We start from the raw sequence: 27939 nt of genomic DNA, 5'->3' as shown, positions 1-27939 counted from the left end.
TTGTATCATTAGAAATCATGAAGGTTCTTGCTTTGACATGTTTGACGTGCTTTCATGTGACACCTTTTCATGTTGCCTGGTAGAGGATCCAGAAAAAAGACAAGTGAAATTGAAAAAAGCTCTTTTATGGATATCTCGTATAACAGAACTGCAAACAAAATACCTTCCATAATCAATAACACAAAACTACCACATTTCTTGTTTGAATGTGGTTACCCAGCATGCCTTGTGGGTTGTGCATGTATGTTAGTGTGTACACGCCTCGTCTGTGTGGTGCGGTTGCGTTGCGTGTTCCGTCTGTGTTGATAACTTCTGTGTGTTTGTGCTATGCTGGAGTGTTGTTGGCTCATCGCTTTCAATCCATCCTTTTGCTGTGCGGCTCAAGCTCGCCACAACAGACTAGCACACCTTTTATTGTTAGTTTTGTGTGATTTGTCATTTTCCCAGGTAACGGGTAAAGACCCACCACCCACCAGTTGAGGATTACTGGCTTTGCGTATGCTGACCTATGTTGGGTTGGGTCTGAGCATCTTTAGTGCATAAAATGTACAAAAACGTATGCGGCCAGAGGCCAGACACACGACTCTCCGTTGCTTGGTTGCCATTGGTTGCCATTGGTTGCAGTGAACGACATGCGGCTTATTATTGTTTGAAATAACCAGAAGTACATAAATAATATTGCCCTTCAAAACAGTCCCGGAGTCATCAGGAACGGCTTGACCTCCCGTGTCTAATGACGTTAAAAATGTCTCATTCAGGCTAATCTCAAGCGATTTAGCCAGCATGGAGCCACAGGTGCGTGGCGGCGGCTCTGAGACACAGCAAAGCACTTTGCAACCACTTTGCCTTATTACCCACAATACATCAGGGTCCTGTTAGTGTACTAGCCGCCCATTCGGCTCGTTTCGTGAGCTCCCCTGACTGCTGGGTCACCGATGAAACATTTCCTTTTCTCCCCGTCAACAGCAGGAAATCAGTGGTGCATCTGCTTGTCTATAGCCTGCCGTCGTATCTGATGAGCGGACCTCCACGGACGCACAACTCCTGTCCAGCTTTTAGCCCACAGACTGACGTGGTCCTTCTTCCAGAAGCCATCTCTAGTCTTGAAACGCTGCGCACTGCTGCTTCTCCTCGATGCCGCGGGCAAACAGTGTGATCAGCTGGCACTGGACGCTGCAGGGAACAAAACACACACACACTTACAGATGGGGCTGACATGCTTGAGGGTTTGTAATTCATAGGAGCTAATAAGACACCAAGACAACAGCAGTCAGGATGGCTGTTGTTTTAGTGCGCTATATTCTACAGCAGAGGCCCCTGGGAGGCGCAGCGGCTTGAGAAAAATAAACCGCTTCGGTGATGTCAAAGGCAAAATGAATAAATTCTCAGTTCCTACAGTGAATGAGTAAGCAGATCCGAAAACGCCACTAAATAAGCTTCAGAAAAAGTAGGAGAGGCCCTAAGAGTATTGTAATCTCTCATTTTGAAAACAGCATTTTACATTCTTTTGCTGTATTTAGTTTTTTTTTACAATCCATAGACCGTCTGTTTCTTCCTCAGAGGCACAACCCCATTCAGTTTGAAGGACGGCTTTGCCGAAACATGTTAACTTGTGTTCTCCTGTCTTGCATTAGGACCTCATAGTTTGTTTTTGATGTTTATGCAAATCCTACTTACCTATTTCCATTACACCGACAGGATGTACAGGCAGGGATCTTGAATTTGTGTTGTCCCGTCTTGTTGGAGGCCTGTGTTCAAGCTGCCTGTCTCACGAGCGACGATTAGCGTTAAGGCAATAAAAGGACAGACTTGTGCCTTAATTAAAGGGGAGTAGCCCTTTAACACGGGGAGGGCCGTTAAATTAGTTGCATTACAGCGTTAAGCTTCGTTGGCAAAGGACAATGGCGTGTGAAAGGAATGAAGCGGGGTGCGCGCGCACACACACACACACACACACACACACACAGGTTTCATAGGAGATGTGCTCAAGGTTGCTGTTCCATTTTGCAAGGATTGCAAAGTGCTCCACCGGAAAGTATTCCAGTGACATGAGAGGGGGGCCTCACCTCAGCTCAACCAGGGTTAGTCAACTGGTGGATCGCGCCAAGTCCGGCCCCTAAATGGTTTAAAACTTGGGAGGGCCGTTAAAAAGCAAATGGCCCCCGTGCCGCACTTTGGACACCCCTGATAGGGAGGCTGTTTGACAAGATTTTTGCAGAGCGCTCCTGTCATGTAGAGGATCTTTGACTAGTGTTTTTACAGTAGATCCTTAACAACAACAGCGCACTCCTGTCAAATAAATGATCTTTGACGAGCATTTTTTTTGCAGTTTGTTCTTAAAAACAGCAGTGCTCGTGTCATATAGCGGATCTTTGATTTGTGTTTTTTGCAGTAGGTCAGCGCAGTGCTCCCATCACATAGATGATCTTTAACAAACATTTTTACAGTCACTTCTTAAAAATAGCCCAGTGCTCCTGCCATATAGAGGGCCTTTGACCAGTTATTTTTAGCAGTCGATCGTTGATAAAATGTCCGCTGCGTACCTGACTTGTATGGCGGCGTGAGGCAGGATCTCGCCGTCGCAAGTCCAGTGGCTGCAGGCACAGCTGTTGTAGTGGTGCGCGGCTTTGGAGCAAATGGGACTCGAGCCCAGTTTCTTCAGGTCTTCCAATGACATCGTCTCCTGGTGGCGTGGCTGGAAGCGGAACTTGCGCACACGGTGGACCTCCACGAAAGAGTGGTCAAACTGTGGATGGATTAGAATTCTTTTATTTTGATGTGACGGTCATCCTGTCTCGGAGCAGCTAGTTTAGCAATTAGCACCTTCTTATTTTTGCCTTGAAGGCTTTTTAAGTCACTTTCACACCACACATCCCCCGCTGATTCTTTTAATGAAAAGTTTTTGCGTCTTTCTCCACAGTTACAAAAAAAAAAGCAGGATTGGAGCAAAGCGGCATTCAAGCAAATCAGCATCCGAGGAGTGAGCAGCAGGGAGAATAACACATTATTTTGTCAGACTCTCTTTTCATCTCGCTCAAGAGTGGCCAAAAGGTTCACTTGTGTCCCGCAAACAATTTTCTCCCACTTCACGGGGTGCCACTTCCTCTCTGTTCTTCTTCCTGTTGCTGGCGCCCTTTCTCCAAAAAAAGCAGAGTGACAGCCATTTATTTGAGCATCAGACTCACTTTATGACTGCGAATGACTTTGCATTCACGCCGGACAGCACGCCTTAAAAGGCTTTGTGACAAGGCCATGAATACGCTTAGTGGCTCCTCACTCCTTGTTTCTCTCCGCTTGGATGGACAGTGATACTGATATTAAGTGAATCCTGCAAAGTGCCACTCGCCAGACTCATGCGACACGAGATGCCGTCGTCTTTCAAACACAAAGCGAGTCGGGCATGTGAGTGTGTGTGAGCAAAAGTCTTGACTTCATCCAATGGGATCACTTCACTGATTGGCGCTCGCTGGAAATGATTGCATACTTATGTGTTTCAGTGATTGATGATTCCAAATTAAGTAAAAACTGACTGCACATTTTCTGATCAAATACGGGGCAGGAATCTGTGATGAGGCTGGAGGCAAACTGAGCTACCGTCTTTTAACGCACTGGATGGTGGGTGGCGCGTGCCCGTTTCAGTTTGTCACAAACAGACTGGCAAACGGGCACGCCAGACGACATTTGTATGCTCTGCTGAGTGAATGAATGAATTTGACTGCCAAGATGGAGGATTATATATCCAAGCTCAACAGAAGGTGATCAGACTTTTAATTAATTGGTTCCAGACCGCGATAAAGGAATTTTTGTGAAGTAGGATTCAATATTAATATATGGAATATTTTTGTTGTTTTCCTAAGGGTTAGGAACCTCTGGCGTTGACGTTTCGTACGCTATTTTCCTCTACATGCATCACACCCTGACAATATAATCCAAACAAATTCAAACTTTGACCCAATTTGACCCAAGCTGCACTGTTCCTGAGAGGGCTTGAGTCCGCATCTGATGTTCAATAATGTGGCCATTAGCGCTGCCTCCATGCACCTGGCTGAAGGTTATTTACCTTACATAGTGTGAAGGCATTTGAACTTCAGTGAACCGTTGCTGTGGAATTGAGGCGAGTCAGCAAAAAGAGGTGCTAGCGCAGCAAGTGGCCGAGTCACTCCTCAAAATTGAATTGTGTGGCAAAATGATTGGCGGGAGTAACCTACCTGGTCCTCCTTGTTGGTGTGGCGGACAAGGTGTTTGAAAAAGTCCAGACGGGAGCACTTCCGCACCAGGATGAGGTCGGCAGTGCCGTCGGCCAGGTGTGCGGACGGCGACAGGCCCTTTGGACTGCGGGGGGACGCACAGCTCATAGTGGCGGCGTTGATGGCGATGAACTTTCCGCGTATTTCAGTCCAAGTGTCACTTCCTGCACAGAAAAAGAGCAGATGATACCACTCACTCACTCACTCGCCACTCGGGGGCACATTACATGGTATCTAGGTATTTCAACAATACCGTTTCATGCCTTTATTATACATTCTGGAGTATATGCAAATTGATTAAGAACTGTGGCAGCAGACTTTGTGGTAATTAATATTTGTGTCGTTCTCAAAACTTTTGGCCATGACTGTATATTGCAGCAACAACAGAACCAATGCGGTAATGTATAATAACATGTCCAAAAAGGAGTATGAAGAAGTGGAGCTTATGAAATGAGTTAGATGAAATTCTGCTTGTACTGTCAAGAACGAAGGGAATGTGTGTATTGACAAGCCTTTTTCCCCAGGCGTTTGTCAAAGGTCTACAAAAGACAGACGTCCACCAGATGGAAGAGCGATTAGTGAAATCTTACATGTGCTCGTCATGCTAAAATGCACACCAGCCCTCCGAGTCTCCAATGGCTCGATGTTGTACTTCACAAACCTCCTCTCGGCTCCTCTGAGATTCCTTGTTATTATTTACTTGTCAGTGGCAAAAACAGCGATCACAAATGAGCGTCTAACAGCTTTACGAGCCCCTCAGAGGCAGTGTTGTGCGATTCCCGCCTTCGTCATTTCGCTAAATAAACTCGGTGAGGTGATAACGCAAACTGATGACAACAAGCCTACCGAGGCCCTCGTACCAACCGTTCTAATTAAAGCGTAAAAAAGAGATATGAGGTGACTCGTTTTGGAGTGGAGGCTGTGCAAATGACTATTTACTCAGTGTTGTTGTGCCTCATTGATTTATTTGCCTGAGATTTTCCTTCCTGTGCTGCAAGAAAAAGAAACGGTTGTGTTGCAACACCTCCTCCCGTCACACAGCTTACTAAAAAATCCAGATGTGCTCATCATGAATTTAACATCTCAACACTAATTAGGCAGGAAAACTAAAACACACATGCACAAACACAAGTCACTATTTCATCTGCCTCCAGAGTTTGGTGCCGCTGGAAGATAATGAAAAATGGTTGTGTGGCGCCTGGTCAAAGGAACCAGGGAGCGGCAAATTAGGCTCATCACGAATCCCATCTAAAATGTTTTTGTGCTGCAAGACATGCACAAAACAACCAACCAGGGAAACTGCAGTATTCTGTTTTTAGTTAAATCATGTTTTCTCTTCCCATTATTATGTTGTAAATCAGGGCTTTTCGAAGTCTGGGGCACTGGGCCCCAAGATTGTTGGCTCTCTCACTGTAGGAACTAGAAATCAATTCATTTTGTCTTCAAACAACACTGAACTGAACTTAGTTTGGAAAATGATGTTTTTCTTTATGTTTCTGAAACTGCTGGGTGGTCTCCCAGGTGTGGCCCGCCCTGCACTATGAAAACCCTTGTTGTGAATCATAGTCATTTAGAGTCCATCAACAGAAATGTTTGTTTCTGATCATGTTTGCCACTTGTTGCTAGACAGATTTGCAGAAGGATCAATAAAAAAAAGAAATCACAGCCGTCCCTTGTTTATTGTGGTCAATTGGTTCCAGACCCTACAGCGATAAGTGAATTTCTGTGAAGTAGGATTCAATACATTTTTTGTACGTGTATGTTAGATTTCTTTGTCCAGTCAGATTTCAGCTTATTTGTGTTGTCATATCAATGTAGTCTACCCAGGGCCTTCAGAATGAGGACTGCTGGCCCATGTCACATACACACTATTTGCAATGAAGAATTTTTTTTTTTGAATAAAAAAATTAAAATAAAAAATTTGAAAAAGATTTCAGATTCCCCTCATAGGGCCTGCTAGCCGGCCCACAGTGACAGCAGCATTTTTCTGCCCTCTGATTGGCTGATCAGAGTAGAAGAGTTTGACAAGCCAAGTTACGCCCACAATGGCTGACTGATGGAGGAGAAATTGACATCTCTGGTGACTACATGTATTTTATTTACTGGCCCTCAGAGTGTCTGCCGAGAAAAAAATCATCTGAAGTCACCACTGATGGCCTAGGTACCAAATGCACCGCCCACCATATAAAGACAGCGATATGGGAATATAGAGAACTGGAGGATGAACTCTGAATGATTTTTGTGCTGTTATTTACAGTCTCACATCCCAACTGCTGTTCTTCCAGGTTTGTTCCAACCCCTTGCGTGTAAAATCTCCTTCGACTTTTGTTTACGTAACTTTCCGTCAAAACCGAGCTGATGATGAGGATCCTCTCATCCCGTCATCTCGACATGTTTTTGCTCCGAGCTGTGCAGGTTTTTGTGCATCCGAAATGTCAAGAATCACTTTACAAATAGACAAACAAGCAAATAATGAGGGCAATAGTTTTCATGTGTTATTTCAAGAACTTTTACCCGTGTCACACGTTTCGTTCTCGCCTGGCACGTCACTCTGCGGCGCCTTTAATGAGGTCTTGCTCTGGCAGACGCGACACCTGAAACACAAGCGTGACCTGGTTTCACATTTGTCAAAAGCGTCATAGAACATTTGGAGCTTTTTAACAAGCCTAACTGATGCTTTATTTGCCCATGAGAACGGAGGAACGTGGCACTTCTACAGATGAGCCCACCTTACACCAGCTCGCATCTAACAAATGCAGACAGTGTGCTGAGTGAGCCATACATCTCCAAAAGCAAAGCACTTTGTCGAGAGCTTAAAGTCTAACACAAATCGAAAACCTTTAACTATTCCATTTATACTTTGGCACCAACTATAGAATGCACATTTGCACCAATGTTTTCTCTTTATAAGACGACCAAAATACAAGAAAAATCTTGTAAAAAAGTATTATTCCATATTATATTTCACCAGATAGTTAATTAAGAGAAATGCATATAATACATACTTTCACAGGTAAATGAATTCATTAATATTGTGGGGTTTTTTTTTAAATATTAATTGGCTTATTTAATTTTGGCACAAATCACCCTCCACACCATCATAAAATAAAATGCCATTAAATTAATTACAATAATAATTAACTCGATTATGAAATAACTAAATTGAATAATACATGATACATTACATAATAACAATTAGTTTTTTTGTGTGTGCATACAGTATTTCATTGACAATTTAATACATTTTTTCATTTCATCATATGTAATTCATATTTTCATTTTTGTATTTTCTAGGCTCTATTTACTAAAATAAATAATATCAATCTAAATAAATAAAATAATCATTAAATTGCTCAAGAAATAAATAATTATGCTAATTAACAAATTGTTAGGTTTCATACCGTTCTACATTATAGATCACCAGTTAGTGACTTAACGGACAATTTAATCTATAATTTCACATTTTGGTTTTTATATTTAATTGGCTTTTTGTTGATTTAATTCTTGAACAAAAGACTTTCTCGAGTATGCAGGGTCAGAAGCTGTAATGTTTGAACTAAGCTGTGCCGTGTTACACTGCTACATTTAGCTACTAACTAGCGAAATTGGTGGAAATCTCTGGTGTCTGTTGTTACCTAGAAGGGCAATTTTTGATACTTGATCTTTTGTTGCTGCTTTATTTACCCGGCCCGACACTGCTCTTTGTCCCTGGGGTTCCCCACATCATCCTCAGCCGGGACGAACGAGACAGTGCCTTCATAATAGTTGTGAGTCAGAAAGGTCTTTACTCCTGAAATGAAAACACAGGGCGGACCTTGAGAATCGCTGCCAATATTCTTTATGTTGTTTACACCTGAAAAGACAATTTGGAGTAAATATTTAAAAGAGTCTGCAGGACTAATTGCGCTGTCGTTTTTCTTGTTTCAGCTAAACAATAATAGCAGCTGTGGACCACTCACTTATCGGCTCTCACCAAACCCAAATGATAGCTAATTTGCAAAGCCCAAAGAAGCATCGCATACAAACAATATTCCAGTTTCACCTGTGCTGGTACATTCTTACATTGATTGTCTGAGCCAAGCGTCCAAATATGAGGATAAATCGTACCTGACAGGTCATATCTAGCCGGGCCCAGCCATCGCTTCTTCTCGCTGTCAGTCAGAACATCGCCATAGAAACCATAGCCAAGCAACGACACCGAGTATCTGAGGAATGTATCGCTGTGGTGCACGGAACACACGTCCATGGGCTGGGAGTCGCCTGTTAAAACACATGGGCACACTTTCATGATTACAGTGGAACTCACTTATGTGGAGGTGTCGTCGAGGGGGCGATGTCGACATAGCTGAAACCAAGCCTTTACATACATGTGTACATGATATGTGCTCATTTTAATGCTGTGCAACTGGACAGTAGTTATGATAGTTGGAATGAGGAAGTTGATAATGGTACAACACGTCGTCATATACGGAACCATTGTCGATAGAAGTGACCCTTTTTGGATCTCACATTTTCTGTCAAGGAAAGCGGTTGAGCATGTATGTCGACATCGACTTAAGCAGGCACGTTTTTAGAAAGAATAACCAGGGCCCTAAAATATGTTTTTATTTTTCCCCACATTCGTTTTTTTTTTTATTTTTATTTTTTTACCTTTTACACGTATTTTACCAGCATAGAGTGTGTACTTTTGCGACCGTTACATAAAATGTCCGTTAACTGAATGCAAAAATCCTGAATTTATTGAAGCATTACATCATTGGCCACAACCTGTAATGCTTGTCGTCACCAATGCCATTCCAGCTGTGTTATTAATGTATTAATTATATTTTTATGACACCCTTATTTTGTCAATCAGTGCTCTTACTTTGAATTCCGGAAGCGCGTTGTGTGTGTTGAGAATGTTGACGGATAAACGTGCCTCTCGTCCTATTTTCACTCAGAACTTGCACAACGTCAGCAGGCATCATAAAACGCTGGTTTGCATTAACAAGTGGTAAAACACAACACGGTTTAAACACACTCATCCGGTCGCACACACACTGCCGCACTAGCATGCTCTGCTAAACTAAGCAAATCCTGCTAGCTTCCATTCATGCTCCGTAAGTTTCAACGTTTTTTTCGTCAACTTTTGCCGGTGTGTCAGATTGCCGCTTCGACATGTGACGAAATTCCGCCACGATCGAGCGGTCCGCCGGGGGAAATACTTCCCCGCACAAACGTTCCTCCTCCTCACGATGACAGCATTTCATTCGCATCATGTCAATTTCCGCAATATTCCGCATTTAACAGTAGATTCCATTTTTGTTGGCCATTTCCTCGAATAACGCAGAAATCATAGGCTCCTAAATAACATGGCAGACCGGGCCTTGATGAGTTGTTCGACAGAGACATAGAAAGTTTGGAACGGCCACACCCACCTATAATGATGTGCAAGGCAGATGTAACTGGATCGTTGGTTCCCACTGTGGCAAAGCAGATGCAGTCAGTGGAGCCTGTTGATGACACACAAGAGTACATTGTCAGAAATTAGGGAGGCGTTGCCTGTCTTTGCTGCAATATTTTGCAAAGTGGAAGCGCTGATGAGACGTTTCCATCATCAGGTTGGCGCTTTGGGCTCTCATCAGCTCAAAGAGAGGAGACGAGTCATTCTCTGCCTTGTGGAAAATGTAAAATCGGACATTAAATATTTCAGCACGGATGTTAAGAAGGGTCTATCGCTCTTTCTTGCTCCACGTGGTGTCATTTCAGACCTATCTTCCTTCTGGTACTTTTGATCATCCTCAAGTGTTGCACTGCAGCCATTTAGTCTTATTATGTCTACAATATTGGCCAATACATGTGTAGGTGACTATAGGGGTGTCACTTCATGTGTAGAGGGCTATAATAATGTTGAAAACCATATTTAGAAGGTCATAAACCGTTTTTTTTATTTTCCATTTATAAGTCAGGTCTGGAACCAATTAACTTTGATAAACGAGGGATAACTGTACTTCACACCCTTTAATGCACTTCTAGCCCAACACATGTAGCATACATGAACACGATGTGGTATTACTGTATGTCTGCAGTCTTACCTGCAGGGATGATTCCAATGCGGAGGGAACATGGCACCAAACTGGCGTTAGGCTGGTTAGGGTCTACACAATGGTCCGTTTGGGTCTTGGAGACCAGCCCGTGCAGGATCTCGCTGAACATGCCATCTCCACCCACGCATACCACTCTGGAAAGACACACATAATGATATCATATACTTGTAGCGTAAGCGTTCATTTGATTCCATAGTATATTAATTTCCTGTTGCCTTTTTTGCACAAATCTTGTGGAAGCAAATTAATTAATTCAGATTTGTTTCCAGTATATCATGTATTTTTGTGTGTGTGTGGTAAAATTACATCATCGTAAAGTTTTTTTAATTAAAAAATGACAAATTACCTATTATTAACATTTTTCATGATTTCAATAAATAAATCAAATGAATCAAAGCTACAAAATATTTGTAGAATTTAATATATATAATTTAAAAATATCCACATTAAATTTACATCTTAATTTAATCTAAATGAATAAAAAAATAGCCCTAACAGATTTAAATTATGGCAAAATAGTGCATTTACTGTATGTGGAACAATTGGGCATTTTAAACGTTATAGTCATCAACCATACATTTTTTTTTTTTCTAAATTCTCGGGTTGAGAGTCACCGAAGTCAATGACTCACCCCTCATATTTATTTAGACTTGCTTCCCTTGCTGTTGGTACGATATACTTTATATCATTTGTGTGCACCTGTGCTAAAGTTGAATAAATGTGACATCAATTAAATAATGAATTGAAATTGCAATTGATTGAATACATTGTAAAATAATTAATTTGCATGTGAAGGAATGGCAAATTATAGCATTTAGATGGCAAAAAGTGATAGAAATCTTTAAAAAAATAATTTGTAGAATGAAAATAACATTTAAATTTGTGGCCAAAAAATTGCATTATATACAATATTTTTCCGAGGACATTACTCACCCATCATATTTATCTAGATTTGCTTCTGATTTCAAGTGGTCTCTGGCGTGATTGGCCCGTTCTGTAACTATGGAAACAAATCAAACTGTCAGTTCCCATCATCTCAGCATCAGCGGCGCTTCTAATAAAGACAAGATCCCAAACAAGCCCTGCAATTTGAAGTGTTTACTGGACCCTATTGCACAGATTGATGTCCAGGACCAAATCTAAGTGCAGGGACAACACCAGCACGAAAGGCCAAATCAGATAGTATATATCAAGTCCACAAAAATGAGCCCCGGGCCCGGACAAAAACGAAAAATAAAATTTCTGCTGTAAATCTGTTTGCTCTTATAATCCCAACACAAATAAAATAGTTGCTGGCTGCTGCAGGGACTCCAGAGCAAACTGTGTTCACTGTGATGGACCATCAATAGTGTAGACTATGTGTAGCTGTTGCAAACACTTATTGAATAATAGATGTGTTTGGATACCCGAGCTTATCAGCTATCACCGCCTCCATTAAGGCGCCGGCATGATTAATGACACCATAAGCCAAATCATATTCTTGCAAGCCTCTTCAGGCCCGAGTGCTGCTGGAGAGCTATTTCGGCGGCCGTAGAGAGTCATTTTTTATTCAAATGTTTGAGGTGCACCTCTGATAGGGACCCACCAATCACATCCGTGGAGACGCAAGCTCGGGAAAACAGCGGCGCCACCTTCTGATCGTAAAGGTGCTTCCCCTGCTTCTTCCCCCCGTAGGGATTGATGTACACCAGCAGGCTCTTGGGCCGGTTGGCTGCAGAAAGAAGGGGGGGTATGAGATCATCATTAACAACTTTGTTTTTTTGAACAAATGTATGCCTGACAGCAGCTTGATGAAGTTTTCATGAACATGAGACCTTTTAAGGAATGCTCAGTCAAACTGACTGCTCCCCAAAACGTGCTGCTGGGGAAATAAATGGCGACGGCAGCGGGGGGAGTGCGAAGCAATTGCGAGGCACTGCATCATTTGGTGATAAACCTGCAAAAGTGCTGCGACGGAGAATACTAAATGGCTTGTTTATGGCTGATGTAGGGGACCCTTCTCACGCAACAAATGGCCATCCAAAGAGCGCTCGGATCGAAAATGAACGGATCGGGGGCACAGTGGAACGTGCGTGCACATATGCATTGAAAAAGTTTTGACGTTTGAATCTGGTTCTTAACTGTTTCATTGCCAAAGACGTCTATCTTTTCAAAACGTAACGTTGACCACCAAAGACGTCTATTGACGCTGTTTGCTTTTTTTTCCCACAGGAGCTACATATCAAAGTCTTATTCCTCTTGTGTGTGATTTCTGACTTGTAGGCAATGTATTTTTTGTAGGGGGCAACAGTTCTCTTTTCCTCCATCCGGCAGTGACAGATTGCCTATGAAGAAGACGGATTGTGGGTTGAGAGAGGAAAATGGCGAAACACATGCAGAAATCGAGCAGAGACAAAAAATACAGGCAGCTCACACTGGCACAGAGCTGGTGTGGCGGTGGATCCGCCTTTAGGAGTGACGTGATCGCGAAAGATAGAGGTGACATGGATGATGTAGGTGACGTAGATAAATGCTGTTGACAATGGCAGTCGGAGCAACAAGCTAGTGGTTAGCGTTGCTGAGCCATGTGGCGAGACAACGGAAGCAGTTCAGAGTCGGCTGACTCAGAATCCGACCCTGATTCTTCCATCTGGATCGGTCAGCAGCAGGGATTCATCCTCACATCCAGCAGACCCCACCTTCACTCTTCTTGAATTTGCCTATCTGCAGAAAAAGCTGGTTTTCTCAATTTTTTGGTCAAAATCAGGTGCTTTTGCTGAAACTACCCTATGTTCTACCGCCAATATCTAAAGACCCAAAAAGGCAAGAAACAAACTTTTTTTTTCTCATGAAAGATAGTTTCACTGTTTCCGTAGTCCCAAATCTCAATATTCTGTGGGTCTTTAAAGTTCAGCAAAAATGCCCAAAAACTCTTGCAGTATGGAGCTCTCTGCTCTGAACATGGATGGCAGTCAATGAGTGACTGTCATTACACTGCAGATTTCACCCTGAAATGTCTTGTCATGCTTTCATGCAAAGTGTACTTTAATGATGCGCCCTAACATTATGTGTCCCACGCACCAGGCTTCGCTACACATCTCAAAACAAGGCTTTGCCAACTATCCATCAGTCAGCAGACGTGGGAGCTTGAACTTTGATCGCATTGTTTTTCTTTAGAGAAAATGCTAACCTTGATATGTTGCTGCTAAACGCTTTGTTATTATTAGAATGTTGTTGTTCTTTTTCTCCAAGAGCATTTCACTTTTCCAGCAGCTCTGCAAGGATATCATAATGAACTTAATCACAAAATAAAACAACCAGGCAAGAGATGAGAGATAAGAAAAATAAGAAGTCTAATTTGTAGTGTGATAACAAATACATAATAATATTAATAATACCTATGGTAATAATTATTTGCGTTTTAATTGAAGTGTATTATTATTAAATAACATTATATTAATACATAAGTAGAAATAATATATATATATATATATATATATATATATATATATATATATATATAAAATTAAATTATTATTAAATAAATGTAACAATAATTACATTTAATTAAAAGGTTTTTTCTTTACATTGTGCCTTTTTGCTTTATTTTTCCAATATTTGCTGTTTTTTTGTGTGTTAAATTTTATTTCTACAACATGCCGAGGGCTAATAATAAATGAATTGCAGACCCCAAATGGCCCCCAGGCTGCACTTTGGACACCCCTGCCTTAATGTTGTGTTGTTATATGTGATATATGGCATCTATGACGTTGGACAAGTGCGGCGTTACAGGGCACGCACCAATTGGATAGAGTGCAGGAAAACACTTGTTAAAGACAGGCGCGGACAAGCGCGACTCGTTAGCATTAAAGCTACAAACACACAAAACATTCGTGTTCCCTGTCGGGCTTAGTAAGCGCACTGTAAAATAAATTCCAGAGTGATACACGTCCAGTGTCTCCTGAGATTCATAAAATTGTCCGGATGACATTACACAGAGCAGAAACCCATTCATACTGGAGAATACTTTATGCGCTTGACACCTTCATTTATACGTCTGTGCCCGAGAGGGACTGTCTGCAAGGAAGACATCCTCAAAGCGACTTATATCGCAGAAGTTTGCCATGAGTCTCCCCTGAGGGGGCAGACAAAAAGACACCCTCGAAAGAAATCCATGTTTTCTAAAGATTCTAATGGCTGCGCTGCAAAGTAGAAGACTTCCCATTCAGTGCCTGTTTAACTTGCCATATTTATACTTTATATAAACCACGACAGGAGGGGTCTCATGAGGCATGCTGGTCGCCGGCTTCCGAGCATGCCTTGCAGTGCTTGTTTTGTAAAAAAGTTGCTAAAGTCACAGTTATTATCCTTCATACTAATAGTAGATGCCCTGTGTTTGTTGCACCTTGAATGTAGTTGTGTTGTCTAGTGACCCCCCCCCCGCCTCGTTTATTTCACTGTGTGACAAACTCACCGCAGGTTCAGTGATGGCTATTTCATGCCCCATTAAAGGGACTGTGCCTCTCATCATCTTTTGTAGGATTCAAGTATTCACCACAATATACCGTATGTAATAGAAATGTAACTCATCAAGGGAGCTTTGATGTCAAGTCGAGAGCCACAAAGTACGGATGCAGCACGTGGGGCTGCGGGTGTGAGACCCCCGCACTACAGCTTCATTACCCCTGGTATCTAGGTACGTCTTCTTATATTTATGGTCTTATATTCGGGTCAATGCAATATATGCGACTGATATGTTGTTTTTTATTACAATCTACCAGTTATTTCACTGACTAAAATTTATAATAACAAATTAATCATAAAAAAATTGAAAATCTGGAAAAAAAAAAAGTCCTGAAAAATAAATATTATTTGGTGTTTCGGTGTTTCTTATTCAGTAATTCGCTGCCATGTGCCAGAGGTATGGACCCAAATCACGAGACATGGACTCGAGTCACAATTTTGATGGCTTTGACAAAATGTCATCAAAGACTTGCAACTCAACTTGGCCTTTGACGTCAATGACTCGGACTTTAATCTAACGACGGGAAAATACTTGAGATTTTCATTGGAACGAGCTCCTTATGACGGTCACTTGCACAAGACAACACATTTTCCCACATTGCCTCATTGAAAGCATCTATTAACGTCCATTCCGGTTTAAACAGTGAGGGTGTGGATCGCATTTCTGTGCACTGACTAAATCCGGAATGCTGTGTCTTTTTCTGTGACGAAGCCTTGTCACACTGGTCTTATTTTATTCAAAAAATAGAACAATTTGAAATGCACTCATGGTCTTTGTCAAATGTAATAGATTGTTACATTGTTAAAATGGCATTTTATTTGGTAAACACGAAACAGCGCTTAGGACTTGTAAGGACTCGGAAATTTCAAATCTTACATGGCTAATAAAATAGATGTGGTTGTTTTGGTCTTTAATAAGTGAATCTGTAACAACAGAAATAGCACAATAGCTTTCTGCCATTTCGTCACACACTTGTTCTTGTCCAACATGTCATACTCCGGCACAGGATGTTCTTCTTCTACTTTTTACCATTATTCCAGTATGACTCACAATCCAACATACATCATGTAAAATAGCACTGTATCCCCACATTGCAACAAAAAACGACTGTTTCACAGTAATTAGTGCACTTACTTATCAATTATGATACCGAGTAGCCATATCCGGTCATCATTACACCACCCTCGTTCATATCCGTTAGCTTAGCTTAGCTACATTCACTAGGGGTAATTATTTCTCATTGTACATACAAACGGTGTGGATAAACGGCCAACATTCACGCACTTACCGTACATCACTGATGCTACTCAAATATATCATGCACAATTAACTCTCACCTGCAACAACAGAAATAGCACATTAGCCTTTTGACACACTTGTTCTTGTCCAACGTGTGATACTGTAAGCAGGTTGTTGTTCTTCTACGCTGAAGCGATGCACATATGGCGAGACACTCCCCCCTTGTGGCGAAATAGTGCTATTACATCCCATTCGTTATTTGCGTGCAGGTTTTTGGGGAACGGTGCATATTTTAACAATACAAAACTGTTAACTTTACAATCAAATAAAATATGTGCGGGGGTGGCTTTTCTTATTCTTACATAAAGGCTCGAGCATTTCAAGCCAATGACTTCAAACTTGACTCGACCTGTCTTCCCTTGACTTCGACTTCCACGTCTTTACTTGAGACTTGACTTGCCATCTACTGTCTCGTTCTCATCAGAGCGCACTCTGCCGACTGCAGAAACCAGCGCCTCCAACTTCACTCACATGGAAAGCCGCTGTCGATGCCGTCTCAGCGGTACAGTTCAACCATTAACGTGCATTTTAATGCCACTGAAATCCCAAAGAATGGACGCTTACGTACTTTGCAGTGACAGCTGATCATTGATCGTTTGAATCCATCGCTCGCACAGTTCCTGATTAGCACAGTGGAAGGTGATGTCGCTGCATCGCCACTGATGCTGTGTCATCCTGCTCACGTAGAAGACTGTTGAAAAAGGAAACAAAGAGATTCGGTCATGCGCTGCCTTTATTTTCCCTTAGCTGACAAGATGAAACCACGATAAGATTGAAGAGATGTGCTCAATGACATCATTCAGTCATTATCTTCTTTCCAATCGCACCTAGTATTCAGATTTTTTTTTTTTTTTAGACTACGCAGGAATCTCTTCATTGTCTTTGCAACTGACGGAAAAAGATCTTCCAAAAAGATCTCGCCTGCAATATATTTATCGGAATAAAGTTATAAATATTCTGCATGAATGCATCTGGTAATAAATCAACCAGTCAATCAACCATATTTAAATGCTAAAATATTAGCAGGCTTTTGGCAACACAATGAAAACATCGTAAAATAATAAAATAAAATGGGAAATTGCAAGAATTAAGAGGGAAAAATTGAGTTTTTTTCTATGACGGTAATTTTGAATGATTTATTTAATCATATTAGTACTTATTATTGGGGTTTATTTATTGAACTGATTGAATGCGTATCTTTAGATGTTTAAAAATGCATCTCCCAATAAATCAATAGCGACACCAATGTATATTAGAATGCATGTCTGCAGTAAATTACTTTTTTTTTTCAAAAATGTTCTGCCTATTTGCAATCCTAATCCCTCAAAATCATGCAAATGTGCCCCCTAGAGGCTATAAGTGGTATCAGGATGACATCAGAGCTATCTGATCGAACACTTAAGCCAGGGGTGGCCAAAGTGCGGCCCGCATTGTTTTTTATTGGCATGCGGCACAATCGAAAAATATAATTTAATAGGAAAACTTGGAGAAAAAAAAATACAAGAATAAAATCAAAATATTAAAAGAAAAAAATATATTCTGATGAGAAAAAGTCATAATTTTACAGGAATAACGGGGTAATATTATGAGGGAAAAAATGTATTGCATAATGTTGAAATATTAACGAAAAGAGCATATTTTTTCAAGTTGTGATATTATGCGAAACAAACAAAACAACAAAGTTTGGAAAATTGTCACGAGAATAAAGTCAAATTTTTGGAATAAAGTCATTGTTACGGGAAGAAAATTTCCAAGCAGAAAGCTGAAATAGTTGGGGAAAAAAACACCCAAACCAGCTGTAATTTTACGAGAATACAGTCAACATGTCAAGAGGAAAAAAAGTGGTGTTCTAACGAGAAAAAAGTCACAATTTTCCTAGAACAAAGTTGGAATATTACGAAGTTAAAAAAAAAGAGTTGAAATATTAAAGATTTTTTAAAGATAAAACAAAAGTTGCAATTTTTGGAAGATTGGTTTGGGGAATTGCACAAAAGTGAAAATATTCTGTGAATAAAGACAAATTGGCGATTATCAAGAAGATAGTTAAAATACGAGAAAAGAGCAAAGTTCATACGAATAATACGCTTTTTCACCTGCTGTATAGCACAACGCTGAGATGCAGTTTTTTCTTGAAATATGTATAGCATTTCTTAACCTTATATTAGCATTGTAGAATATCAACGTGGCCCTGGCATCCTTTCATTTTTCAGTGTGTGGCCCTCGCTGGAAAAACAAGCGCAATGATCTTTTAGTTCTCTTCAGACACAATATAACGTAGTCACCTGTGAATGCACATGGATTCTGCTGGAGGTGCTTTGTAGCCTTGGTCTGGTCGCTGATGTGCGTCTTGTGCACGGCCACGATCTCACACACCCGAACAGCGTGGCCTTGAGCTGCCGAGACATTATCACAATCCTAAATTATTCAAGCGGCTTTGCAACACAAGTTGACAGTCCTTGTAATGAGGTTTCCCTCCACTTTTTACACACGCTGGCTTGAATACTGATGAATATTCCAATGGAAATATGAATGATGAAAGGCCTTATTTTGTTGTCGCTGGTCATCTGCTGGCTTTAACACAGGCTTTTTATCGTCCATTTATCCAACTTGTTACAAAATGGTGTTATGGAAGCATAGCGGTGATGTTAACAGGCACTGAAAAGAATGGGAAGGGGAAAAAAACCCAGCCGTTTCCCGAGGGATCCGGCAAGTGTTTGCTGAGGAAACTGCATCCTCTTGTTCCCTTTTCCCACGGGAACAAGATTTTAAACTGCTAGTTTCTGATGGCTCTGTGATGAAAAGACCTGTGCGGAATTTGGGAAGGGCTGTTCATTAAAAAAATGTTTCAAGTAGAGCATGATCTGGTTCCTCCGGTCCGAGGAGACAGGATTAATCGGTGGCTTGTTGGCAATGACATCAAAGAATGTGATAAGTTTTAATGAACGACTTGAAAAGACGAGAGTAAGGAAATGGAGGGCGTTGTAGAACAGCAAAAAGGCTTCTTTTGTTTGTCCATTCTTGTTAGAAATAGTGGATCACATCTAAAAGTCCCTTTAAACACGTCCACGTCCAAAACTTCAACAGAATCTTGGCATCTGTTATTTACGCATGTACCAACAGAATAATATAGCAAATAGAAATACGATTATTGCTAAGCTGACATTTATTTTGTCGTCAAGGAAAAATGACTATTTAAACGACGTATTAAAAACGAAGGTCCCGACGACTAATGCATGCTGGATTTTTTTTGGCCTTGGTGGAGGTCTGCCATTCAAATGTCCAATGAGAAATGAGTTTTGCGACCACCAAGGCTGGGATAGGTACTGTAGCTCTCAGCTTCTTTCGATTTATATTAGCCGTCCTCCCGCTTACATCGCTCATGAAAGTAATTGAAAGCGTGGCAAAGAAGGAAGGACCTACATGCGCTGTGCATTTCACTGACCTCCTCAACGGCGTCGCGCGGAGGCACCTTTGTCTGTCTCTCCTGCCGAATTATGAAGTTGATATGGCCAAATGGATGGCGCTCGCCGTCGCTGCCACGACATATTATTTGTCTCTAGAGAGTCTGGGCCTGGAATAGGATTTCATTTCGTTCTCAAATAAAAACGATGCGCCACGCAGGCATGAATAACTCGACGGCCATCGATATTCACACTTTGACAAATAGGAGGAAGAGTGATGGCCTTGAGGGGGAAAAATATGACATTCAACAATTGAACGTAAATGGAATGCAGACGCTGTAAATGATTTTTTACTGCCGTCATTTACATTTTTCCTGAGGTTGTATGTGAAATGGCCCTTAAAAAATGCTTGACACTTAAACACAACATCACATCTCCCAACACAACTGTCTTGCTTATGTCTGACAAGTTATTTAATGCACGTGTAACAAATAGGCAAATGATTAAAATCGAGATAACTAATCACGGTGAACACAAGATATGAGATACGCTACAACGTGACTTTATCTTCCATAGTTCTTATCTTTATGATAGCGCTGATGCTGCTGCTGCTTTAAAGCAAAACTGCACTTTTTTGGGGAATTTTGCCCATCATTCACCACCCTTATGTGAGACATGGACACATACTGTATGTTTTTGTTTTTTCTGTGCGTCCTAAAGATATAAAAACAGATAAAAACAGACCGCTCATAACTGCACATAATGGGAAACGACTAACCAAGCTACAGCGGCATTGTTACGATTATTAGTAACATTATTACGCCAAAGAACTACTTTACTGGCAGTAGTGACGCCTCGCCACACCACACTGGCTAGCTACTAGCCGGCTAGCGAGTAGCTCAGCGCTGCGCTGACGTTGCCACAGGCCACTCCCAAAACGTAACGCTACATATTTGTTAATTAGTTAAAATTAGTTAGTTAATATTTCAACTTTATGCTACTACAATGACGTTTTTCCTCATAATATTATGACGTTATTCTCATAAAATTATTACTTTTTCATGGTAGATTATACATTTTTTGTCTTTTTCTTTTAAAGTCGCGGGTTACACTACATTGTTGCTTCATTTTCAAAATAATGGCAATTTTGCATTCAGGGCAAATGGGATATCTTTAAAAAAAGCTTGTTAATGTGTCTTAAGAACGTTTCAGTTGGAAAATACACACATTTGTTTGATAATCCTTTCTGTGTGTTACTGTCTCTACCCTTTCTCTGCTGTTTTTGGGCAGCTCTCCTCCCTGACTCAGTCATTTTGCTCAACATATTCTGCCTAACAACAGTTGTCTGTGATGAACTGCTGTTGTTTGTGTGTTACCGTGCTACTGCCACTCCTCCCTGTCCTTTCTCTGCTGTTTTGTGCAGCCCTCCGCAACCAACTGTCTGGTTGTGCCCCGCGTATTCTGCCTAGCAACAAGTGGCTGCGTAAACCACTGTCGTTTTTACAGTATTGAACAGTCTTTGGCACGCGGCAATAAATGACATCCTCGTATCCCCAACACTGCCCCAGTCACACACACACGCACACACACGCTCTCTCACGGACACACTTGGATATGCACACACAAGTACACAATAATCCCATCACCACACACACACATTCTCCCCAAGTTCTGAGCTGAGTGAAGTCCCCTAAGCTACATGCTAAGCCCTCGGCCATACAAGGCCCAGATCCTCTCTGCAGTGCTCTGACATCCTTTTTTCTTTGTGCTCCGAAAGGATCTCAGCAATGGCACTCAGCCACAGTGAGTAGCCTATTCACACGCCGCGTCGCTCAGTCTGAGCTCAAAAGGGCGGCTGACTGCGGAACGTCAGGTTTTAGGAGTTGAAAAGGGGGTATGTTAAGATCATCAAGGAAGGAATACTCCCGAGCTGCAAAAATCAAGTGTTAAGAATAATTTTGGGGGGTTGTATATCTGTCCATTGCTTGGAAATACACCACAGGAAAGATACAATGGATGTTACCTTTAGATAAAGAAGGGCTAACCTTTGCTGTCTTTACGGTAAAGACTCCCTCAACCTTCTACATACAAGAAAGGCAGTGGGACATCCCATTCTGGGCCTGTGAACAAATGTAATCCTCTCATCTGGCATTGTTTGGTACTACTCTCAAGTCAAATCCCCTCGTTGCAGGTCTCACGCCGCTGCTTTCTATCCCCTTCCACATGAGCAGGATTATTGCTATGCAACATTCATGCTGTAAAATGGGGCTAATGATCACATCTGTAGTGTGTGGAGTGTCACTCTGGTAAACAAATGGTGCACAAGGTCACATTTCAATAAGTGACATGCTTAAAGGGCTCCGACAATAATTAACAAGGACTGAGAGTTATCGTATAACAATGCACGTTTGTGTAACCTGGGAGACGTGACCATAATAACCTCACCACGTCATTTATGACAATTGATCGTGTTATGGTTTGTTTTTTAGACCTGTTCCTGCTCATCCTGATTGCCCAAACCAAAGTGGCATCCCATCGGACTGGATTCCTCACACAGAAAACAGGTTTTGGCTCTCTCGCATGTATTTACAAGTCTATATTTAGTTTTTGCCCAGCCTAACCCTACATCAGTCCTCATCTTATTCATATTCAGCACCAGTTGTGCACCCCCTACTTGCACACACTGGATGGGTATGTAATCCCTTTATTGCTCCTGAGAGTTGGCAACAACAAGCGTGTTAGAGGGCAAGCCGGCACAAGTTAAACGAAATGCTTGCTCTTTTTTTTGTTGTTGTTTTTTTTAAGACGCTTCTAATTTTTTGTTTTGACTTATCTCCTTCCAAGTGGCGTGCAACACGGATATAATTGGGGCGACAGGATAATAAGTGTGTAGATAAGTATAAAAATGTGTATAAGCCCTAATAGGTTCTTTTAAATAGTCATTCATTTGTCCCTCATGACATTAACAATGAAAAATATTCTATATTAATGTATTTTAATATATTTTTCATACTAAAATTATTTTAATATAATTAAATATTTTATTTATCTTTTTAAACTATGTCAGCCTGCAATAAATGTCAGATATTAATTATATTTGTTTTGGGAAATTTGGGGAAACATTTTTTTAGCTCTAGATTGTCCCACAGTTTTTTTTTAATAACAGAAAAACAAACAAAATATAATAATTTCTATAAAATACAGTTTTTGTGTATTTGCTTATTGTTGTTATTATGCCTTGAAATGGGTCACTGATTAAAAGCAAAACATTGATTTCCATTTATTATTTTTTTCTAAAGTGTCAGATTTTAAATGAAACCTAACACTGGCAATCCTGAGGACAAAAATGCCTACTTCACCAAAACCGCTGTAAAAATATTATGTATTAATATAAATAGCAGCCAATATTTTAAAGCTACTTCAGCATGAAATATACATAAAAATTCTATTTTGTTGTTCTATTTTTTTAAAAAGTTGTAAATTTACAAGAAAAAGTATAGTAAATTTACAAGAATAATGTCGTAAATTTATGAAAAATGTCCTAAATTTTTTAGAAAAAAGTTGTGAATTTAGAAGTTTATTTTTGTAATATTACGACTTTTTTCTCATAAATTTATGACTTCTTTTCTTGTACATTTACAACTCTAATCTCGCCAATTTACAACTATTGTTGTAAATTCACTACTTTATTCTTCAAATGTCTGAATTTTTTCTGTAAATGTACGCAAAAAAATGTAAATTTACAAGAACAAAGTCGTAAATTTACGAGAATAAAGTCGGAATATTACGTGTCATATGTGTCAGAAGCAAAAATAGTCTATTCTTGTAAATTTACGAGAAAAAAAGTTGTAATATTACGAAAATAACATCTTAAAGTTTGAAATCTCAGATTTTTTTTTTTTTAACGTGACCCTAACACTCCGTCGTTTAACATGAAGGATTGCATTAGATTATGTTAACATAAATGTGAGATCAAAAATGTATTTTTCAACAAGATATTTTATGTTTTCGACATTTAAGCAGCAGCAGAGATGACAGTTTGAAAATGTTACAAAAATGAATATCCTGGCGCACATTTGACACTATAATCATTTGACACAGAAAAAGTGGTTTAAAGTAAAAAAAAACCCAACTCAATGGCACAAAGTGTCCCTATGATAGCATCAGGGTTCAAATGTGCACTATGCTCCTATCTCCGAGGATGATGGTGTGCACCAGAAGGTCTTCTCCCTAACCGCTGATTCATTGCGTAATTAGCTGTAGGCCTCTCTCTATTGACTCCAGCTGCAGGTAAATAAATGCAATCGCAGTAATGAAAGCGCCCGTATTGCTGCCTGTAATGCTGTATAAACCTGCAGTTTAGCCAGTCTCCAGCTGTCGTTTTCTCTCTCTTTTTCTCTCTCTCTCCCTCTCCCCTTGCTCCCTCTGCGGACATCTCTCAATGAACAGACAGGGCTGTGCATTGAGCACCGGCTTTAGATTACAAAGCACAGATCTGCCTGGGTACACTTGGCAGCGGACTGTCAAACACGACGTGCCGATCGCTCCGCCGCACAATGGGTTTGCTCGACCGATGCTTAGGCAAACAGATGGAGACGAGAGGACAAGCAAGGTGGAAGGTATAACAGGAGCGCTGGCTGTCACTAGGGGTGCAATGCTTTTAGCTCCAGCTGGTTAGCCATGTAAGGAGAGAGAGAGACTGCTCCAGTTTGCCCCACCAGCGCCTACAGTTCTTTAATTGACGGCAGCAAAATGTACCGGTAGTTTTGCTCACGGTAGCTCAGCAATGCAGATAAACTTGTGTGTCCACGCTGCAAGACAACAATGAGTCATGGCTAAAAGAAAAACAAAAAATGACGCTGACACACATTTGGGAAGGGCAACAGGAACCTATGCTGGCATGCACTTTGCTGTGCAAGAACTTGAAAGCCCTGACCTCAACCCCACCAAACACTGGGATGAACGCAGACACACTACCAGATCTCATCAACTTCATGTTTTCTTGCATTATCGTGATTGACAGCTGTCCCAATACTTTTGTTCATATAAGTACAGTATCTTTACAGGGAATTATGAGGTTAAATGTTGAACTCTAAGCATTGCTGGGCTGCAATGCAGAGTGACAATCTATGTAGGGCACGGGTGTCCAAACCTCCACTGAGGGCTGCATATGGAAAAGTCAGAGGATACGGGGGCCACTTTGCTGCTTTTTTTATTTAGTAAAAAGGTTTTATATGTATTTGAAGACAAAACTTTGTGTTACATGTGACAAAGAGTATTACTAACATCTATTATTGCACATTTTGCTCTTTTTCCCCATTGCTGCTACTGTTGTTTGTTTGATTGAATTTCTAGAATGTTTAAAAAAAAAAAAAAAAACAAGCTGCCGGGCACAAATGTCCCCCGGGCTATAGTTTGGACACTCCTGATGTAGGGGTTTGACTTTAATTTCTGACAATTATGACAAGTCTTGCTTCTTTTTGTTTTTTCCCGCCCTTTTTTTCAACTTTTCTTTTTTTAAAAAATATTTTGTATGTTTCTTTTTTTAATCTATTTTTTATAATCTGTCACAAAATATGTGCAGTGATTGACGTCTATTTTTTTTTTTACAATTATAGCTAATATTTTAAGTAAAATATGTATTTGCTTAATATGTATTTTTTAATAATTATTGGAAGTAGTATTTTTTTTTACATTAATAACAATCTGTGTAGTAGTTGACAATTATTCATACAATGATTTTTTATTTATTAGGTTTTTTTTCACTTTTTAAAATTATTTTTTAATTATTTTTTATTCTTTTAATTTAGTTTTTATTTTTAAGTATTTTAGTCATTTTTAAATATACATATCCATATATATATATATATATATATATATATATATATGTATATGTGTGTGTGTGTGTGTGTGTGTGTGTTAAAATTTTTCAAAATCTGTAACGTAAAAACTATAGTGGCGTTTTTTTTTTCCTACAATTATTGTGAATATTTTTTTCTTAATTAAAAAAAAATCTTTTTTCAAACTTTATTTGTACCATTTATTTTAATTATTTGTTTGGGTTTTTTTTTTACCTGTAAAATTCTCAATAGAATCATGAATGGTGCCTTTAATGGTGCTCCCATTTTGCCTGTATTTACTCTATAACTCTAAGTGATTCCATGACTGAAATGCATGGGATCTGTTTCCAGCTTTACCTTTAACCGAAAAGCCAATATCCAGACCACCCCCCCTCCCCACACCCGGGCCAACAGGGAGATATGTGAGGCTTAGAGGGGGCTGCAGATAGTAGGCGACTGAGGCTAAAGCATATACCATGACTTATTCAAAGATCTTCCCTCAAGATGGGAGTTTGCATTGTATATCCGAGGAGGGATTGGGGGCATTATGTGGGCATTGACTGGAGACTTGCACTGTAATGATTGGATTTTGTTTGGCGTGTGTGTGTGTGTGTGTGTGTGTGTGTGTGTGTGTTCCAAACTCAGGATACCTCCCTTTCTTGTGACTGACAGATGCTCTTCTTCAAGCAACAAGACGCGCGACAAGACAAATTCACTGCTCATAACGATTCCTCTTGGCATTTCCACACACTTGGATGTCAGCTTGATGTTTAAAGGGAGCACAAACATGGAAAATAGTCCAAAATGGACCTGTAGTGTTACATTTGAAGTGATGCTGCTTGATACAAGCTGTGAGTAATTGTTCTTGCATCCGTCAACTTTCTCCTGATATCTTCCAATCCCTCCCACTCCTCATTTGCATACCGAGCAGGATTACATCCAAAACTGTGGGCAGGGAACCAGCACCCTGCATCTTACTAACAAACAAATGTCCCAGGGATGTTTTTACACCTTCAGGTTACAGCAGCATGCTTCCAATAATAACCAGAGGGCGTTTTGACATGTCCACGTTGGACATTGGCTCAATAAAAGGAAGTGTTTTTATAGCAGGTTATTATAGGGCGCTGGATACCACTTTGAAGAAGGTCAATGGCCATCGCTTTAAGCTAAAGTGTACAGTGCCAACTGTAATCGCTCCACTAGATATGGTACAATAATAATTGCAGACCAAGGAACAGATGAACAAACATTAGCCCCTCCGGAGTTAATACAGATGTCTGCGCTGATGTAGGGTGCCAACATTTTGAGTACTGCTCCAACTGGCGTGGGTAAGATGACTAATGGACCATCATGTACAACACGCTGTTGCTGTGCTGAATCAAATTCATGCGGACATTAGATAGGTTAGTTGGACCACAAGGAAGTAAGTAATACAAGTAAGCCAATAGACACACACAGTCATGTCAGGCTGGGATCACCTTCATTGCAATTGGGCCTAGCCATAAATAAATTAAAGAAAAACATAGATCTGGAGCTAGATAGCAAATTATAAAATAAGAAAATACTACATTCTTTTAAATTAATGGAATAATCAATTGGGCCTAGCCATAAATAAATTAAAGAAAAACATAGATCTGGAGCTAGATAGCAAATTATAAAATAAGAAAATACTACATTCTTTTAAATTAATGGAATAATAATAAACTAATACTAGTAATACATTTAAAATTAAATTTCAAGACCTTGGTGTTAAAAAAATAAATTTACTTGTAATAAATGTTTGAAATTAAAGTCAACCACTATACAGATTATTTTACAGATAAAAAAATGCTATATAATTATTAAAGTAATAATAGTGCATTTTAAATTTAATAAAAAAATGGTGTACAAATAATTACAAAATAAATAAACATACTTGCAATAATTATTGGAAATTTATGTCAACTCCTACCCAAGTTAATTTTTTTACTTTGCTTTATATAACGATACTATATTAACTCATACATTCAACAATACATCAATTAAAGAAAGATAAGTTGTACAAAACTGTATTGAATAATTAAATGCCTAAAGTGATAATCGAAGAAAAAAAATTGTTGATATTTATTACAAAAAAAAAGATTGGGATAATTTCCATCAAGTATAGACTTTTTTTTCAAATTTGCAGTAACTTGAAAAAATATAAAGGAAGAACCTGCCGTTTCATACAGTATTTATAATGCATCACTTCTGCATAGACCTACCTGTTTGGGATACGCTGCTGATGCCAGAACTTCTATTACTTCTGTTCCTCCCAATGTTCTTCCACGTCAAGAAGTCACAAAAAAAAGTCACTTCTACTTGTCCGTGTTTGTGGAAAAGCAGTGAGGACAGTAATCTGTGATGCTGATGATCCATTGTTTAGCTCTCATTGGCTGGGATGCTCCTGATGTCAACTTTGTAGCTGCTACCATGACAGAATGAGTGCTATGAGTGTGTGTAGTTGTGTGTGTCCCTTCCTGGAGAGACGATTCAGAGCAAAGATTGTGTATGGGGAGGATGACTCACTCTTGAGGGGTTAAA

General features: G+C 40.1%; 1 protein-coding gene across 2 annotated transcripts; it reads right to left on the bottom strand.

Moving 5' to 3' along the window:
* Positions 1-109: 109 nt before the first annotated feature.
* On the bottom strand, positions 110-27863 carry cerk (ceramide kinase). 2 transcript variants are annotated; one of them, XM_054753244.1, is made up of 13 exons: positions 27621-27863; positions 18419-18529; positions 16705-16827; positions 11919-12044; positions 11267-11333; positions 10322-10467; positions 9665-9739; positions 8355-8507; positions 7932-8037; positions 6762-6841; positions 4209-4411; positions 2544-2746; positions 110-1173 (listed from the first exon to the last, which is right to left on the bottom strand). In XM_054753244.1, exons 1-13 carry the CDS (start codon positions 27772-27774, stop codon positions 1098-1100), a joined length of 1623 nt encoding a protein of 540 aa, XP_054609219.1. In that variant the 5' UTR covers positions 27775-27863; the 3' UTR covers positions 110-1097. The 2 variants fall into 2 exon arrangements, with proteins under 2 accessions (XP_054609219.1, XP_054609220.1); XM_054753245.1 differs by lacking the exon at positions 2544-2746.
* Positions 27864-27939: the final 76 nt, after the last annotated feature.

Source organism: Dunckerocampus dactyliophorus, chromosome 15, assembly GCF_027744805.1.
Source record: "Dunckerocampus dactyliophorus isolate RoL2022-P2 chromosome 15, RoL_Ddac_1.1, whole genome shotgun sequence".
NCBI lineage: Eukaryota > Metazoa > Chordata > Actinopteri > Syngnathiformes > Syngnathidae > Dunckerocampus > Dunckerocampus dactyliophorus.
This window is presented reverse-complemented; position numbering and strand designations above follow the sequence as displayed.